Source organism: Olea europaea, chromosome 15 (assembly GCF_002742605.1).
Source record: "Olea europaea var. sylvestris chromosome 15, O_europaea_v1, whole genome shotgun sequence".
Taxonomy (NCBI): Eukaryota; Viridiplantae; Streptophyta; class Magnoliopsida; order Lamiales; family Oleaceae; genus Olea; species Olea europaea.
The window spans coordinates 10,732,460-10,752,163 of NC_036251.1; the positions used below are offsets into that span (position 1 = coordinate 10,732,460).

The window sequence follows — 19,704 nt, forward strand, 5'->3', positions numbered from 1 at the left end:
GTGTCGAAAACGAGGCCGGTCACCGGGAAAATGGATTCTGTAATGGATCTACTTCACAAGTGATGTATCAAAGTGGGGGTTCTATTGTGGGATCTTATTCTGTTGGAATGGAGAATCAAGTTGGACTGAGGATGAATAATGGAATTGGGAATTGCTCAAATCTTGTTAGGCAAAGCAGTTCTCCTGCTGGATTTTTTTCTGGTATGGATTTTTTTGCTTGTCTTATAAGCAAATTTGCTGGATTGAATTGGGATTTGGATTAATTTCAGCCTGGAATTACTTGTTTAAATTAGTTACTTTGTGTTGAAATTTTGAGCTTGAAAAGTAGAATAGATCCATGTTTCTCCATGGTTGACTTTTAGCCTATTTTTGGATCTAGGAAGAGTTCAGGAAAGTGATAAGAAAAATGACTAAATCTTGTTTTAGATTAATTGTTCGTCCATAAATATTTCTTTACATCATAGGAATAATCTGATTAGGGACTAGGGAGAAGGAAATTTTCTACAGCAAATGGTTTCTCTTTCACCTTTTCCTGCGGGACTGGGGTACCTTTGTTTTTGGTTGTTGTTATCCCATGGAAGGGAGGGGTAGGAAAGAATTTTGTTAATGATGAATATCTGTCTATTCCTGACTTTGGTGTAAATGGATTATTAATCACCTTACAACTAGATTGAAACCCCGAAGGGCAAAGTACACAATACTGTACTAGATTGTATTATAAATAAATGTTTAGTTCTGTCAAATCCGCTCTACTAAACAAGCCATAAAAAGGATTATGGGGCTGAACTATTTACCATAATACTCAAGTTAGAAAATAATTGATTAGCATCTCGGATAGCAATGAGATTAGATGTTGAAAGCAGTTCTCTCAGTAGTATTTTGATTTATTAAAAGTTAAACAGAAGGTTGTTTTCTTGGTTTTCCGGTATCATTGAGAAGATTGCTAAAAACTTCTTGTTTTATCCCAGGTTATGGTGTAACGGGTGAAGCAGGAAATTACAGAGTTAGTAATGGGACAGGTGCAGAAGCCAATTCATCCGCAAATGGTCTGAACAATTACATGAACTTCTCATCCGGTGCACCTTCTAGATCAAGGTTCATGCCCAGCATACCTGAAAATGGAAACGAAGGCACAAGCTTGACTAACCTCGAGAACGGACAATGGAGAAATGGTAATAGTGCTAATAGCAAAGAATATGATGCCGCCTTTCCAAAAGACACGTGGAACGATTCTTCCTTCAACAGATTAAAAAGGAACAGAGATGGTGACTCAAAGATGTTTTCTAATTTTAGTGGATCTGAAAATCAGGTAGGCTGCTGCTTCTTTTGCACTTCGATTTTGGTTTTGTTCCCTTACACTACATACATTGCTAATGTTATTTTCAATTCAGAGTGTGGAAACTAGAAGTAATAATCAAGGTTTAGCACACCATTTGAGCTTGCCAAAAACTTCTGCTGAAATGGCTGCGGTAGAAAATTATCTACAATTTCAACAAGACACCATTCCTCTTCAAGTTCGGGCCAAAAGAGGTTGCGCTACTCATCCAAGAAGCATTGCAGAAAGGGTAACTTCTTCTCTCTCATATTTAAGTTCACTTGGTTAGTCCTTCTAATGGTATTTAAATTTTTGTTGCCTAATTTGTAGATGAGACGCACACGGATTAGTGAAAGAATGAAAAAGTTGCAAGAACTATTTCCCAATATGGACAAGGTAGATTTTGTAGCCTCAATTGTGTGAGTGCTCTTTTTTTTCCTTACTGAAATTCACTACAAATTTAGATATTTTCCGTGTCATTTCTTGCAGCAAACAAGCATAGCTGATATGTTAGATTTGGCAGTTGATTACATTAAAGACCTTCAGAAACAAGTCGAGGTAATTGAACGAACGAATCCCTTCACTTAAAAGATTAACATTCACGTGAAATTGTTCACCAACTTCATCTACGCTCATTTCTTTCTCTCCTTTTTCTTGTTTAGACTCTCACGGACAAAAAGACAAAGTGCACGTGTTCTAGTAAACCAAACCAAGCAAATGCTGTACTTTGAGTTGCTTCAGTACGTACTATAATCTTTCAAAGAGGAAACGAACTTGATTTCCTCAATGTATTCAGCAGCCTTGTATGGTGGAGACTGGTGTAATCTTTAGTGTATTATTTAAATTCATTTAGTTGTCGTACAAATAATACGAGTTGTGCCAGGTTTGTTGTGGGATAATGGAAACTCGCCTTTTTTGTTATTAAAATTCCCACGAGTTTTGTTCATTAGCGCATTTTCAATCAAATTTGATAAAAATTTTACCAGAATTTTATTCATTGGCACGTATCAAATCAAATTTGACTAAAATTACATTTGAATTTTGTTTATCGGCATGTTTCCAATCAAATTCGACAAAAATTTCACATGATTTTGGTTCATTGGTGCGTTTTCAATTAAATTTGATTAAATTTCACTTGACTTTTGGTTCATTGGCACATTTATAATCAAATTTGACTAAACTTTTAAGCAGATTTTTTCGTTGGCGCATTTCCAATCACATTTGACTAAAATTTCACTTGAATTTCATTAATTGGTATGTATCAAATAATACTTGCGAAAACCATTATTGAATGATAGTTGTAATAGCAGCCAATATCTTCCCCTCCTTGCTCCTCACAAAGTATTAGCTATCAATGGAGCAAACTAAAAACATATGGAGAGGAGAGGGGATCTAGCCTTTATATAAAGGAAATAATTGAGCCGTCCTCATTACGACTAGGATTTTAATTAGAGTTTATTTCCTATCCACATGTTTAAAATCACAACCCGTAAGGTATAAAATGTCCAATTGATCACTTAATAAATTTGGCCCAATCACAAATATCATTATGAGCCGTACATCTAACCCGTAAAATTTGCAATTGAATGTAAATCCCACATATGAAATTATTCCAACACTTCTACGTCAATGAGACGTTCAATTCCTTATGGCACACCCTCCTCAATGATCACATGCGTCAAGGTTTCTAATATTTCAAATTCAGAAACTTTCCAGCTTTGAAGCTCAGTTCTATCCCATATAACTTGCAAGAAATTCAGTATGGACTAGTTAGGCAAATCTTGGAGATGTTCGAGTGGATCATCCCTTAATTGACTCCATCTAAATTATACTTAAAACCAGGCTTGGAAGGGACTATCCATTTCGCAAACTTTGCTAAACTCCCAATCAAATACAGCTACTGAAGGGAAAGAGGGGAAGAAGCCAGCCAGGTGACTAAGATCAAGGCACACTCTCTCTATTGATCTCAGACCCAATTAGCATAGCTTTTGGAGCTTCTCACTGCACAAACATAGAGCTAACCCATCTCCGGTTCTCACTGCACAAACATAGAGCTAGTCCATCGAGGAACTTTATTGATCTGCAACAGAAAAGCCACGCCACTTGAACAAAAATATAAAGCTTGTAAAATAAATCAATCAAAATAATCGTTGACTTGAAGAATATTAATTGGGATAAGGTAATCTATTTTTAAATTGCCAAGAAAGAATAATAATGACCCTTCATTTTAGAAAAAAAAAAATAATAATAAAAAATAAATTAAAATATGATTAGTATACAGTACACAAGCAAACAGTAGGCCGGGGGAGTGGGGGTGTGGAAGCAGGTCAACATGTTACTTCATCTGTATTTATGATGGTAGCTGCTGCTCTATCACATTCAAAATTCCTTCATATAAAAACCGAGGAGACGTATGGATAAATCAAGACTGGGGGAGAAACAGACGCCCAATCAAAATGAAAGTTCACAGGCATTATATACATTGTGGATGGCTTATGAATATTATGGTTTTAGTTAAATATAAAGTTTAAAAGAATATAAAAAGTATTTAATGAGGATCCCCCTTCAAATGGATAGATATAAGAGAAGGGTAATCATATTCAGTATTCACACAACATTTTTTATGTACAAATAAATAGCATATATTTTTTTATTTTTTGTATCATATTTTAATTGTCTGTAAAGTTCTTAATTTTTACTCATTATAACACTTATATATCTAACAATTTTTTTATGTTATTCTTATCCTCAAATTTTTCATTCCTGAACACATTTTGTATCTAACAATAATTTTATGTCCAAAAGTCCGTTGAAATGATGTAAAGCAACTTATTTTTCATCATATTTTTCAAAAATAAATAAACAAGTACAAGAAATATTTCTGTTTCATTTCAAAGCATGAAAATAAAAATATTTTAATATAAATTATCATCAAAGACGAGAATTACTAATTAATGGAAGGTTGAAGATAAAAATTGGACCAAAAAAAAAATTGTTATAATGAACAAAAATTGATGAGCGTAACTACAATTAAAACATGATGCAAGAAATAAAAATTAGGAAAAATTGCAGCAGCGATCCCCTACCTTTCACTTTTTTGCAGACTTTGTACCACCACAATCTCGAACCTTTCAAAAATTAGCACCCGAGGTCCAAATGGATGGTTTCTGTTAGTTTAATTGTTAGTTGACCAAATAAATTGACTTTGACCAATTTTAAAAGGAGTAAAATTATAATTTTGACTGATAACGAGCACGAACGTGATCTTTTGATACTTGAAACAAAGGCGTCGAGGTATGTCATTGTCGCCCCTCCGATGCTTAAGTCAGAGAGAGAATTTGTGCGTAAGGCAATGAACTGAAAATTATGTAAAACGTACCTGAATAATGATTAAGGGTTTTGTATTTATAGAGGTAGGTGGTGTGTTCATACTAGGATTCCGTAGTGCACTTGTAATAGGACAGCTTGATTTTGCAATCTTATACCAATGAGTCCTACGCGAGATAGGAGTTTGAATTGTGGTATAACTGGGATACCAATCATTTAATAGAGTTCTTCTGGGCATAGGAAACATAAGTTGAGGAGTTTAAGTCAGAATAAATTTCTCATTGGATAAGGCGTTGACGCCGAGGACATGTCGAGGTCATAATCCCAAGGACACGTCGAATGACGTTCCACGAACTTTTGGGTCAAGAGCTCGGGCAGTGAAAGACATCCCGAGCACATATATCCTGAGCATACTGAGACACAAATCGATGAAATAGAGTCCTCGGATACAATACGTCGGGAACAACATTTGGTAACATCAGTGGCCCCCGTGTACCTGTGCTCGATTTATATGCATGAGGATAGGTGCAAAAGATCAAAATTACAATCCTCGGTATAATACCCCCGACAATTCATTGCAGAGGAAGGATTCGTGAGGGCTGACGTCAAATGTGGTAGTGACGCCTGCCCTAGTACAAAAGCGGTGTAACTTTTAGACCCTAGGATGTAGGACACGTGGCATGATCGAACGATTCAGGATGCGACCTTTGGCCTCCCACCCATGTTTCCCTATATAAGCCTCATTTCCTATTCATTTTTTACTTTTTCACTATCAGTAAACCTTGTTGGAGTCGTCGGGATAAGGTGAGTCCTCACGACTTAAAGTTGTTTGTTTTTAGAAAAGTCTAAATTTAAGATAGGATGTCGAGCAGTGATAGTGATACGTCGTCCTCGAGTTCAGGAACCCCAACCGAGGACTTAGGATAGTCAATAATACCCATGGCCGTCCCCAAAAGTGCTAATCCTCGAGCTCAGGATATCTCGACACCATTAGTATACCCCGACCAACCGTGTAGGTTTAAGGAGCACCTAGCAGTGGCGACTGCTAGGGAGTTCGGCCTGATACCGAACTGTGATATTAGATCTCCCGGGGATGAGGATAGGGTAGCTATTGCTCGGGAAGGAGAGTTTGTCGTTTTTAAAGATTCTCTGAAGGGGGGATTTAGGTGGCCACTGCATCCTTTTTTCCTCGCACTTTTGACCGAGTATAATATGAGTCCGGGGCAATTAGTGCTCAACGGGTGGAGGATGTTGACATATTTTTTTATTGCTTGTAGATACCTCGGGATTATCCCGTATGTCGACCTATGTAGGATGGTTTTCGACCTAAAACAACTCCCTAAGTACTCTTGTTTTGCCTATCTCTCAACTCGAGGAGGGTTTAGAATCCCGAGGATGCCTAGCTCCCTGAAAGGGTGGAAGGATAAGTGGTTTTATGCTATACCTCAAGATCCCGAAATTCCCTTTAGTCCTCGGTGGGGGGGTGCTCGATACTGCTAGGTTTTGTGGGGGTCAGGCGTATTTTGAGTCGTTGGAGAGGCATAGGCAAATGCTAGAGGAGCTCGAGCCCCTCGTTTATGATTTGGATGATATCTTCGGGGATGATATCCTCGAGCTTGCAAACATGAAAGGCATCGAGGGTAGGATACGCGATTTTAATGCTTTAATTTTCTGACCTATATTTTTATTAATGCTCGTGCTAATAACATATCATTTTTTGCAGAAATGACGTTTGACCCAAGTGCCCTTCGTCAGGCAGTTAGCAAGAAGTCAAAGGCTCCCCAGGCTCGGGCTCCAAGCTAGAGAAGGGGCCAAAAGAGACCTCGGGATTCGAGACTTGAAAAGCAGACAAGTGGGCCCGGTGAGTCATCAAGGCCCCGAAGACCGTCCCCGAGAGTAGGGAGGACGGGAACTCAGCAACAAGACCTTCTGGGGACTCCTCAAGGGCCTCATCCTCGAGGATCTGTTGACGTGGTCAACCTTGAGGATGAATGCCTGCCACCGGGCCCTGCTAATCCCGAGGGATGCTCCCGATGTCAGTCCGTGCTCAGCATCGTTGATAAGTACCGGGCAGATGTCGATTTAAGCAATAGCTTGAGGGCTCTCGAGGCTATGGCCTTGAAGGTAAGATCGTCGACAGTTTTTCTTTTTATTTTTATTATTTTTTGCAATCTTTACTTCCCGAGGTTAAGTTGCCCGCGCTCTTTTTTCCAGACATTGGGCATAGCTCGAGGTCTTTCCTTAAAGGGGAAAGACGAGTCTTCAAAAATGACCGACCTCGAGGAGGAATGTGCTCAGCTGATAAGGGAGTGCAAGCAGAATGAGAAATGATCTTCGCAATGCTGAGAATGAGGCCGGTACTGCGAAGGACGAGGTTGAGCATCTCAAACTCGAGCTTGAGCGCACTCAAAAAGAATTGGATGCAAAGCTGGTCGATGTTCAAGTTGATGCGGTCGAGGACTTTAAGAAGTCTGACGCCTTCAACAAGTTGAAGGGCGAGTATGCTATGGGCTCATACTTTCATGCCTTGAAGGAAGCTCGAGCTTTTATTCGCCTGAGGCCAGATGCTTACCCTGAGGATCTGAAGTCGATTCCTGAAGTGGCTGATGACCTTCAGCTTTCTGAGTCTGAAGAAAATGCCGGGGATGAAGACGTCGATATTGAGGGTGACGATGTCGAGGAAGGCGAAGGCAGTCAGAACACCTACGTCTAAATTTGATCAGTCCTCGAGTATTTATTTTGATTTGTAATTTTTGATGTAAAATGACCGATCTTAATGGAAATAGTTTTTCCTTTTTACCGAGCTCATTTTGTGTTATCGACGCATTTTTATTTCATCAACATATGCCGACGACTTTTGTCAATTAATTATCCCGACGACTGAGAAGAATTAATTATCTCGAAGACAGAGAAGATTAATTATCTCGACGATTGAGAAGAAATAATTCGATTTTCACCAAGTCATAATGCCGAGGACAGTGATGAATGTAGGATATAGTTTAACACTTGACGGTAAAAAATATCCCGACGTCTAAGATAAATTAATTATCTTGACAACTATGACAATAAATTATCTCGACGATTGAGAAGAATTAATTCGATTTTAAGCATGTCATAAGGCCGAGGACAGTGATGAATGCAGGATATAGTTTAACACCTTGACTGTAAAATTATCCCGACGTCAGTATTGAACCAATCCTATGAATACCTCGAGGAATCATCGCGAGGGGTGGTAACCTCGAGGTATATGAAGAATTGTACCCGACCTCTGTACAGAAGTATATCCCGAGGTTTCACTTTGGAACCTCAGACAAAAATTCAAGGATAGGTGGTCGGGGATGTATGTCCTTGGGATGTTTACTTATGCTGCAAGATTTTGATGTGCTGATTATGGGCTCCAAGGTTTGGGTGCTTGCGTGGGGCAAGGCTTAGTTGCTTGCGCGAGGCAAGGCTTAGGTGCTTGCGTGGCAAGGCTTAGGTGCTTGCTCGGGGCAAGGCTTAGGTAATTCCTGGACGCAAAGCAAACTATAGGGCTTTTATACCCAAGATTTGAATTTATTAATTCCTCGGACTGGACTTGGATTTATATTGCATCCAAACTACCTACGTACCCAAACGGGATCAAGCCGAACGTAGTTCATTACAAAAGAAAACAAAAAACATGCATGGGCACGCATGCCCATCAAACTAGAAAAAAAATGTAAGGGCACGCAGGCCCGAAGAACAAAAAATAATATTCAGAAGAATAAAAAATGCAGGAATAAAAAGAAAATCTCCTAGATGGCACCGAGAATGTTACTTGTAATATATTTTCAGATTTTCATACGAAGAGGTCTACCCAAAGTGTCTCTTAGGCTGTACGCTTCTTTGCGAACCTGTCGTATGACCTCAAAGGGTCCTTCCCAGATGGGCCCAAGCTTCCCTGGAGGGTGACCTGCTGCTTCGGCTCTCCTCAAGACCAAATCGCCAGCTCTGAACCTTCGAGTCTTGACTTTGTTATTAAAATATTTTGCTGTCTTAGTTTGGTAAGAGGCCACCTTTATAGCGGCTTGCTCCCGTACTTCTTCCAAGAGATCAAGGTGTTCAGTTGTATGCCCCGAGGCTTCTGGCTCGAGCCTCCTATGGCTTGGCAGTCTAATTTCTACCAGGACCATTGCTTCAATGCCATAGGCTAACATAAAAGGGTTTCTCCTGTGGTTGTCCTGTGAGTTGTTCTATACGTCCATAGTATAGAAGGCAGCTCGTCGGACCAAGAACCCCTAGCATTATCAATTCTTGTTCGAAGGTCTTGTAATATGATTCGATTTGTTACCTCGGCCAGACCATTGCTCTGAGGATGAGAAACTGAAGTCAGATGGTGATCAATCCCAAGGTTTAAGCAAAAGTTCCTAAACTGTTGATTGTCAAATTACCTTGGTATCCCAAACCTGCAAATGATAGACCTCCAAGTGAAGGCCCTTAGCTTGGGCTCCGATATTGTTGCGAGAGGTTCGGCCTCTACCCATTTTGTGAAATACTCTACTGCTACAACAACAAACTTTAATTAACCTCTTGCCACAGGAAAGGGCCCGAGGATGCCAACTCCCCATTGTTCAAACGGGGCCGAACAGTTAATGTTAGTGAGGTCTTCGGTCGGTGAATGGATAACATTACCAAACCTCTGGCACCTATCACATCTCTTAACATATTTTGAGGTGTCTTTCTTCATAGTTGGCCAATAGTACCCATATCGTATGAGTTTAAAGGCCAGGGCCCTGGCTCCTTGATGATTCCCGCACACACCTTCATGAACTTCAGCAAAGGCCTGGGATGATTCTGATCGTCTAAGGCACCTTAGGCATGGAAGAGTAATACTTCTATGAAAGAGGACACCGCTGATCATGCAGTACCTAGGAGCTCGAGCTCTGATGCTTCTAGCCAACCTGGCATCGCTTGGTAGATTTCCACTTGTGATGAATTCTATGATTGGGTCCATCCAAGATGGTTCGTTGTCAATGTCCATGACGTCGGGGATTTGATTGATGCTAGGTTCTGTGATGACTTTGATGTGAACTGTTCTGTCCAAGCTATCAACCTCCATGAACACAAGCCTGGATAATGCGTCGGCTTTTCCGTTGTCCTTTCAAGCAATTTTTGCAATTTCACAACTCTTGAATTTTCGTTGAAGATCCTGAACCTTCTGTAGTACAAACTCATTTCCTCGTCTTTCCTTTCAAATGATCCTTCAATCTGTCCAACCACCAGTTCTAAATCACTAAATACCTTCACGAACTCAAGCTCAAGGCTAAGGGCTAGCTCCAGAGCAATAACGACGGCCACATACTCGACCTCGTTATTGGTTGCTTCAAACTCGAACCTAAAAGCGCATTGAATCTCCGTATGTTTGTCAGGGCTGATGATGATGACCCCTACACCCGAGCGCGAGGAGTTCGATTCTCCATTTACAAAAATTTGCCAAGTGTCCAAATTAGTGCTTATGCTCGAGCCGTCACCTGGCCCCCGAGGCCTAGGGGTTAGTTCTGCAATGAAGTCGGCTAGTGCTTGGGCTTTGATAGATGGGAGTGGTTTGAATTCGATGTCAAATTCTCCAAGCTCGATCGCTCATTTCATCAGTCTTCCTGAGACGTCCGGCTTCTGAAGTATATGCCTAAGTGGTTGATTAGTGAGCACCACAATAGGGTGAGACTGAAAATACTGCCGGAGTTTCCGTGTTGCTATCACCAAGGTAAGGGCAAGTTGTTCCGCCAAAGTATACATTGTTTTCGCATCTAGTAGGACCTTGGTCACATAGTAGATAGGTTGTTGGACTCTATTAACCTCTTTCACCAAGACCCCGCTGATCGCGTTTTGAGATACGGTTAAGTACAAAAATAAGGTGTCACCAGGTTCAGGCCTAGTGAGAATTGGAGGAGATGCCAATGTTTGCTTGAGCTCCTGAAAAGCTTTCTCACAGTCTTCACTCCAATCAAAGCCTTGGTTTCCTCTGAGAACTTTGAAGAAGGGATAGCACCTGTCTGATGCTCGAGACATGAACCTGTTTAAGGCTGCTATCCTACCAGTCAACCTCTGTACCTCTTTCTTGTTCCTTGGTGATTCCATAGATGCCAAGGCTTGTATTTTGTCAGGGTTAGCCTCTATCCCCCGGTAAGTGATCATAAAGCCCAAGAACTTGCTCGAGGCTACGCCAAATACACATTTTGCGGGGTTCAACTTCATTCTGTACTTTCGCAAGGTGTCGAAAACTTCTTCAAGATCTGAAATATGCTGGTCCACCTGTTTGCTCTAGACCACCATGTCATCAACGTACAACTCCACATTCCTTCCTCTCAAGTTAGCAAAGACTTTGTTGATGAGCCTTTGGTATGTTGCCCCTGCATTCTTCAAATCGAAAGGCATGACCCTGTAACAATATATGGCGGAATCGGCCATGAATGACGTCTATTCTTGATCTTCCTTGGCCATGAGGATTTGATGATAACCAAAAAATGTATCCAAGAAGCTGTATAGCTTATGTCCAGATGTGTTATCCACCAAGTTATCAATCCTTGGTAGGGGATAACTATCCTTTGGACATGCTTTGTTAAGATCTGTGAAGTCAATGCAGACCCTCCACTTACCATTGGCCTTCTTCACTAAAACAACATTGGCAAGCCAATCGGGATATTGGACCACCCGAATGAATTGAGCACTGACGAGTTTGTTAATTTCTTCGCGAATGACCTCCCGACGTTTTGGGGTAAACTGTCTTTTCCTCTGCTTTACCGGTCTGGTCCTTGGGCTAATGTTAAGCCTGTGGACTGCAATTTTGGGGTCTATCCCTGGCATATCCTCAACCTTCCAGGCAAAAACGTTAATGTTGCGAGATAAGCAACCAATAAGTTCTGTCTTTAGGGTGACGTCAAGATCCCGACCAATCGTCACCTTCTTATCATGCTCGAGCTCGATTTCCATCAATTCTTCGACAAGAGCAAGTCTGACTTGTTGCCCAGTCTCGAGCTCCGTCTTCGAGAGTTGCATGACGTTGTTGTTTATTTCCCGAACGCTGGCAACATAGCATTGTCTGGCAGCTATTTGGTCTCCACGTACGACCCCAATGCCATTACTTGTTGAAAACTTCATGGCTAGGTGGAAGGTAGACACAATGGCTTTGATCTTGTTCAGGAATGGTCTTCCCAGAATAGCGTTATAGGCCATTGAGACACGTACCACTTGAAAAGATGTCATTTCCGTAACCTGTTTCTGGCCAGAACCCAAAGTTAGAGGAAGCTCGACAACACCCTCTAGAGTGATGACTCCTCTCCCAAACCCTTGGAGAGGAGTTTTAACCGCTTTGAGCTGCTGAGATGAGATTCCCATTTTGGAAAAAGCCTCTTGTGAAAGTATATTGGCCACACTCCCGTTGTCAACCAAGATTCTCTTTACTTCAAAATTGGCCACAATCGCTGAGATGACCAAGGCATCATCATGTGGAAGTGATACACCTTCCAAGTCCCTGGTTCCAAAAGTAATATCCTCCAGCTTTCCATGAGGCATCCCAGAGGCCAAGGTATATTGTCGGGCATATTGTTTTCTTCCACTGTTCGAGTCTCCTCCCGAGGAAATACCCCCAATGATGATATTGATGGTTCCAGCAGTGGGTTGACCATCCCTTTTTGCTTCAGGGGCTCTTTCTCTACCACGATCGTTCCTCGGGCGTTTGTCATTACCAACATAGGAACTTAGGAGTCCTCTTTTAATAAGGGCTTCAATCTCCCATTGCAGGGCCTTACAGTTTTCCGTGGTATGCCCATGATCCCGATGGAACTCACAGTACGTGTTCATGTCCCTGGATTCAGGTGGTGACCTCATTCTGGCATGCCATTTGAGTTCCTTCATATGCCTAAGGATATCCAGCTCGCAAGGAGGATTGAGGGTAAACGCGCTTAAATGGGTTTGATCTAGATATGTTTTTTAGTGTTTAGTATTGATGATGGTTGTATAAACTTTATTTCAGTTGGATGAATATCTGCAAACCTCTTAGTTTGCTACTTTAATGAAATTGATGATTAATGTGATCATAATTCTCCGATTTGATACATAAATTGAGGTTTAAACCTTATATGCATCATCTTTTTAGCTTGGTTTTTGTATACGTTTTTGTTTGTTCAGTGAAATAAATTTATAAAATGTTCAAATCTTAATGTTTAATGATAGATTTCATCAATGGATTTTATTGGGTTTAACTTTAATGGTTTACTACTTTGTGGACTTGATTGTGTGGAAATTACACTTACATGCTTTTTATCTTCCAAATTCAAAAATAAGATTTCAAAGTTTTTTTTTTTTTTTTTTTTTTTTTTTTTGGGTTCAAAATTCAAATGATAATCTTTTTTTTTTTTTTAAAGTACGAATGATAATATTGTAAATTAAATTAATTCACATCACTCCATTATAGCTCAACGTAATTTCATCCTAAACCCTAAATATTACTTCCTACTCTCTTCTCTCCCTCCTTGTTTCTCTCTTCTCACTCTTTCTACCTACCTCTTCGTTCACTGTTTTGGCATTGCACCCACCCTTCATTTGACTCTGGACCTGCTCCAGTAGGCGTAGAAGTGCTCATTGCCCAAAGCAGCGAAGCAGTAGCATTGTCGTGGAAACCTGGTTGCATGCAGTGGTGCCTCCCACAAACTACACAATTGCGCATAGTGAGGCAGCGCTATTGTAGCCCAAATCGACAATGTTGTCTCAGTGTTTTTCCAGAGTTTTTTTATCCGATATATCATGTGAGGTTTTTTAGTTGGTGATTGTCTAATTAGGTTTATTGTGGTGGCTTGTGGTTGTTATGGTGGTGTTGTGCGGTGCATTGGTGATGGTGGAGTGTGGTTCATTTTTTGTGTCTATAATTGGCGGTGGTGTGTTGGTTGACTGTGGTGGTTGTAGTGCGGTGGTTTATTGGAGCACGTGGGATGGGAATGGTTTGTGACCAATTTTTTGGATAATTGTGATCAATTAATTGTGTAATTTATGATTAATAAATAATATGTTACCAATTATTTGATATTGTGACAAATAAATTGGATATTATGTGGACAATAAAGAATAAGTGGCTTAAGTTTGTGACTCATAAATAAATAGTGACCTATAATTTTTTTGATTTGAAACATATAAAATTTTTTATTTGTATCTGTGAAATAATTTTTGACCAAGTAGTATAGAATTGTGACATTAATATATTTAATTAGTAAAATATATTTTTAGTTACTTATTTCATAAATAAAATTTAATCAATATCTGATTTTTGAAGTTTAAAATCTTATTTTTTTAGTTTTGAAATGAATTATATTTAATCTCTTAGATATAAAATTTTACCTTTGGCTATTTTGTTATCTTTTTAATTTAAAGTACTAAGCCTTGTTTGGTCTTTATTTTTAAAATTTATTTTTCTAAAAATCATTTTCAATTATATGTTTTCTTAATAAAATTTTTTTTCACGTAAATTTAGCCGTTGTTTGAGCTACATTATTTTCATAAGAATACAATTTTGAATAGTGTATGGATAGAAAATGTATGATTAAAAAATAAGAAAAAAATTTGAATTTGTATGTAATATTATTTTATTGAAGAAAATGTGATTGAAATGATATCAAATCACCGTCAAAGAATGTATTTTTTTGAAAGAACGTAGATCCAACAAGGATTTAAAATTTCTCTATTTTTTAATTATATATTTTTATTTTAGAAAAATCACTTTTGATAAAATTCATTCTAAAAAATCTCTACGAATATTTAGAAGTGTCCAATAATAGATCATTATAAAAGTTAATTGTTTCAATACACACCAAACTTTAAGTAGCATTATGTATTACTCATTGTATTTACATTTGCACCTATTTATTCACTAAACTTAACGTTATGCTCCATTACTTATTGGCTAACTACCATAACTAACTTTGTACATTAGGAAGTTAAATGCCATGTAACTTTCCCCAAAACATGCCTCTTCTTCTGGTCGATAAACCCTAACCCCAAATCGATCCATTGAAAAGTCCCCAAATCAAATACTCTCCAGGAAATTTCTGGATCTGAAATTGAAGAACAAATCGTGACCAGGAAGCTCGAATTTGTAAAGTGCCATTGGTGAAGCTGTTGACATGGATGGAAGAAATGGAGGTAATTTTGAATTTTTATTTTCTAAATACGCATCATTCACCTTCGTGTCAGTGGCTTCGATTTTTAATTTTTCGGAATATGATGATATTTGTCAGACTGTTCCTTTGTCTTCATCGTCTTCCATTTTCAAAACATGCTATTGAGATTATCCATTTCGTGTATGATTTTTATTTGGTGAGTAGCCCATGAACATTGTATTTATTCAAATTGATTTACCTAGTGCAAATTTTGATTTTAGTCAAAAAGGAAAAATGATATTGAGACATGGGGCATGTCGTTGTTGTCCTTGTTGCTTGATATGAGTTGTTTCCTTTTGAGAATTTTGTTACGCTTCGGACGCAAACATCTGGCAGTCAGCGAACTCAAAGAGAGGGAACAAGCTGCTCTTTGGCCAAGGTGCTATCCTTTCCCTAAGTTCTTTGTCGAATCACTTCCTCCTAAAGCTAAACCTCTTCACATCCGAAGCTCCTCCTCTTAAAGTCGAAGCACTCGCTGCCTTTAAAGTAGGTCTGAAGAGTATCTTTATGAATGATTTATATAACATTTGTATTAATAAATGTCAGAAGTCTCACCATATGGTATAGGGCGATTAATCTCTTGTCAATGTAATTAATGTATGACAGAAAGTGATGTGAGGCTCTGATCGTTGGGATGAGGCCACGTGTTTCTGATTCAACGATGACCACGCCTTAACTCTATAAATAGCAGCTCTTGTAACATGTAAAGAGATTGGGAAAAAAATATGCACAAAATATGTACATCTGATACCATATCAACCTTCTACATTGCTTATTTAGCATGAATCTGCTTGAGCTTAGATCAATGCTACATTGGTGGAAATGCATACGATTATTTATTAGTTTACAATCATCTCTAATCTTAGTTAGCGTTTGAATATTTTTGTCTTGCGTCATAAAGCATCTCCCACGTCCATTATTGCCTTTCAATTCCGATCATGTCTCCAATCAAAACGTGCCGAAATTTTCTTGCGTCGACACGAGTGGGCCCAGCATCTATTGTCCACGTGACCATTATGAAAAACGGGGTCAACAAATTCTATGTAAACTAATGTTTTTCCTTTACCTTCATGAAGATAAACTAAGTCAGTCATTTTTGTAAAGCTAAATTAGATACAAGAAGTGCAAAACAGACATAAATGTAATAAATATTAACTTTAATAGTTAGAAGCACATTTTTGTTGATGCGATAAAAAAAAATTTGTATAGGAAAGAACAAGAGAAATTGTCACAATTGTAGACAGGCAGGCACCAACTATGAGACTGCTAAAAAAAGCAACAATGTCCAAATGGTGTTTTAGGCTTTCTAAAATGGATGGAAGTAGAAAAAAGACCGCAAACATAGGGCATTTATTCTTCTATTATACTAGCAATTACGGGTTTTTCACGTGGTGTGTCCTAACTTCTGGATATCATTATAAGAAGGTCAGTCCAGTGATGAAAATGAACGTAGATCAAGATGCATTGTTTCGAAGATATCTACTCCTAAACATCCAACTCAAGATTTGTCGAGTATGTTTGAACATTTTTCTCAAATTAATGTAAGAAGGACATTGAGATATCCTTCCATATAACCATGCTTAAGGAAAAGGGAAATACCAAAGAGAATGGGAAACAAAAAGATCGTGATTCGTGAATGTATGCTACATACGTACTTGACGAGCAGAGTTAGTTTTTCATTCTTTTTTTTTTTTTAATATGAACTGTAATTTAATTTGAGTTGTGTTTATGTAACTATTGGTAGCTTTAATTCAGTTAACTATTAATGTCATTTCATCAACTCACTCCTTTTTTAATTTAGCATTGTTGGATTTGGCAACAATGCATCCCTTTATTCAGCTTTGCAATATTTGTAGTGATTATAGTTTGCACATTTGTGTCTGCCTTTGCATTGTCTTAGAGACCTCTTGGATGGCTCATTTTTGGAAGAGAAGTGGGCAGGAGGAGGAAAAAATTTGGGATGTTTCTTATTAGCAATGGCACGTACATAATTTAAAAATTCATTATTGCTTAGATATTTTTAAAATTGACTCTTCACAACAACAGCTGGTTCAATTTCAAGCATAGTCTTATAGCATTTTCCAAAATTTCCATTGCCTAAACCATCTCCAGATGCTTTAAGAAGATCATCAAACTCGAAATGTGTCCCATTTTTATTTAAGAACATAAGCTTTCCCTTTTTCTCGAGAGATTGTTATAAGAAACATTGAATTCTCACGTCTCTCATAACGGTAACAGTAGGATCAATGGCAAATGTCTAAGGCCCCGTTTGATTGCACGAAATTTTCCATGGAACTTGAAATTCGAATTCCAACTTCCACTTTTGGCCTGTTTGATTGACAAAATTTTCCAGGGAATTGATTTTCCATGAATTTCTAGGTACAACACCTTAAAGCGTGATTTTCCACCTTTTTTTTCCTAGGGGATAGGTGGTTTTTGGTTTTCCACCTTTTTTTTTTATTTTTTTTTTTGCTTTTTTTATTTTTTTTTTTAATTGTTGGCAATGTGAACAAATTTTAGGAATAATTGTAAAAGAGGATATCCCTGAAATTGACAATTTCCACGTAAAACAAAGTCAAACGAACATCAAAAAATACTTTTACTTCAACATTTTCCACGTGAAAAATTTATACAATCAAACACAATAATTTACAATTTCCATGAAAACAATTTCTAGGTAATTCAATTCCTTGGAATTTATTTTCTTTCCATGTAATTTTCCTACTTGTAATCAAACGCACCCTAAATGCATAACTTCTGTGAAAACAATAGCATTAACAACAACTGTTAAAGAACGTAGCAGTAACACGTTTCCATGAGCAATGCTTATAAGCAACCATGAAATAAACCTCTGGTTATATATATTAAACCATCAAAAACAAAAAAAGAGAGGCTGCATGTTGATACACCAACCATAAACCAAAACCAGCCTCTATACTATATTTAGTTACATTTACACATCACATTTCTTGTCAATTTCATCATCAAATTTCAGATTGCATCCTAACACGAAGAGTAGGCATAAAAAGAAAGAGTAATGTTATTTGTAATTACTCACTAGCATAGTTGCCTTGCGTGGTATACATGTGACGATCAATGATTTGATACATTAATGTGGTAATTTTTTTATTGCCTTGTATCAAATCATTAATGGCTATATGTAAGTGAAATGTGACACTACCTAAAGCTTGATGAGTATTCAAACAAGTAACTTGTCATTTTAATTAGTATTCTTTCTAATGTAACTACTACATGAACAATCAAGGTGATGGATGATAAATTTAGGAAAAATTGCAACAGCAGTCCCTAATCTTTTTATTTTTTGCAGACTTTACCATAACTTTCATTTTGTGTTAGCTAAGGTCCCTAACCTTTCATAAATATGTACCTGAGATCCATCTGGACGAAAATCATCCAAAACATCATCAGTTGATCGAAAAATTCCTTAAACTAACTGTTACCACGACGGTTTTATTGAATATTGATTCCTTAATTTTTTAGTCAACTGAAGGTGTTTTGGACGGTTTCCGTCTAAATGAACCTCAGATGCATATTTATGAAAGATTAAGGATCTTCGTTGGTACAAAATGAAAATTAGAATAAAGTCTGTAAAAAATGAAAAGCTTAGTGACCGCTGCTGCAATTTTTCCACAAATTTATTACAAAAATTCACAATGTACTCGTGGATTATATTAACAATTTTTTTGATACATGGGACTCATTTGCATTGTGCATCATTTAAAAAGAAGATATTAAATGTGATACAACTTTGGAGCCTGTTACATGCAAAGAAGTTCAGGAAGCATCAATCACACTTTATAATTCTTTGTTACAGTTTGAGAATTCACCTTCATTACTTCCAGGTGCATTAAGTAAGATGAGAAATGAGATCCGACTATATTAAGCGTCTGTTTGGTAGGGATTCAAATTCAAATTTTAATATAAGTCAAAGTTAATGATTAGTTTTCATTACATATTTCATTGGATTCACAATTTTTTCAATCACATATTTCATTAACTTTTATCAAAATCTAATAAAAATTCGATTTTAATCCCTATCAAATAAGGGCCAAAATTTCAAGAGAAAAAAGGGAAAGATTACATATTTAAGGCAGTTAAGATAAACAATTTCAAATTAAGAAAATTTTCTTTTAAAGTTTCAAAAATCAAGTTATAATTAAATATATTAATGTCACAATACTATACAATTTATGATAACAGTTACTCAATGTCATAATCACAAATTTTATAATTCATAATTTATTTTACTGTTACAAATCACAAATTTTATAGATCATAATTTATCTCACGGTCACAAATTATCAAATTAATTGTTCAAAACTTAACAAACTATGAGTTGTAATTACAAATTTGGTTGCAATCTCACACCTTTTTAGGTTACATATTATTTATTAATCATGAACTATCTATTTTGTCGATCACATATTATTTATTGATCACAAATTAACCAAATTATTAGTCATAATCACCCAAATAATTGGTCACAAACATTTCATCCCATTCTATCCATATCCCAACCGCAACTGCAACCCCGCCACCACCCCCTAAGTCCAAATCTAATTCACCACATCACCATACATTTAAACCTTAAATCTACAACAGTCGAAACAAATTTTACAAATAACACAAACAAACAACATTAATGCACTTACTAAGACCAGAAAGATAAACAATTTATCCCGAGAAATCGATTGTAATATTTCTAGATCTAAAGATCTTACAGAAACGAGCACTGTTGCTATAGCGACGCTGACGCCGCCAAGGTGTAGAGTCATAAAATCATCTTAGTTGCTATAGTTATTGTAGCGACACTCCTTCTAGGGTGATAAAAGAGAGAGAAGAGAGAAGGGAAATGATAGAGGAGGGAAAAGA

The 19,704-nt window shown here is 37.6% G+C and overlaps 1 protein-coding gene across 1 annotated transcript; it reads left to right on the plus strand.

The window, feature by feature from the left end:
* Nucleotides 1-6: 6 nt before the first annotated feature.
* Nucleotides 7-2,261, plus strand: LOC111410128 (transcription factor bHLH130-like). Its single transcript, XM_023040343.1, has 6 exons — nucleotides 7-201; nucleotides 969-1,309; nucleotides 1,392-1,565; nucleotides 1,646-1,711; nucleotides 1,805-1,873; nucleotides 1,978-2,261. The coding sequence occupies exons 1-6, from the start codon at nucleotides 63-65 to the stop codon at nucleotides 2,044-2,046; spliced, it is 858 nt and encodes a 285-aa protein (XP_022896111.1). The 5' UTR covers nucleotides 7-62; the 3' UTR covers nucleotides 2,047-2,261.
* Nucleotides 2,262-19,704: the final 17,443 nt, after the last annotated feature.

Excerpts from the sequence above, each read along its gene's own strand:
- LOC111410128 (XM_023040343.1), top strand. The coding sequence starts at position 63 with ATGTATCAAAGTGGGGGTTCTATTGTGGGATCTTATTCTGTTGGAATG. Across the intron at positions 1,566-1,645 it reads CAAGAAGCATTGCAGAAAGG|ATGAGACGCACACGGATTAG; the intron begins GTAACTTCTTCT and ends CCTAATTTGTAG. Across the intron at positions 1,712-1,804 it reads TATTTCCCAATATGGACAAG|CAAACAAGCATAGCTGATAT; the intron begins GTAGATTTTGTA and ends CATTTCTTGCAG.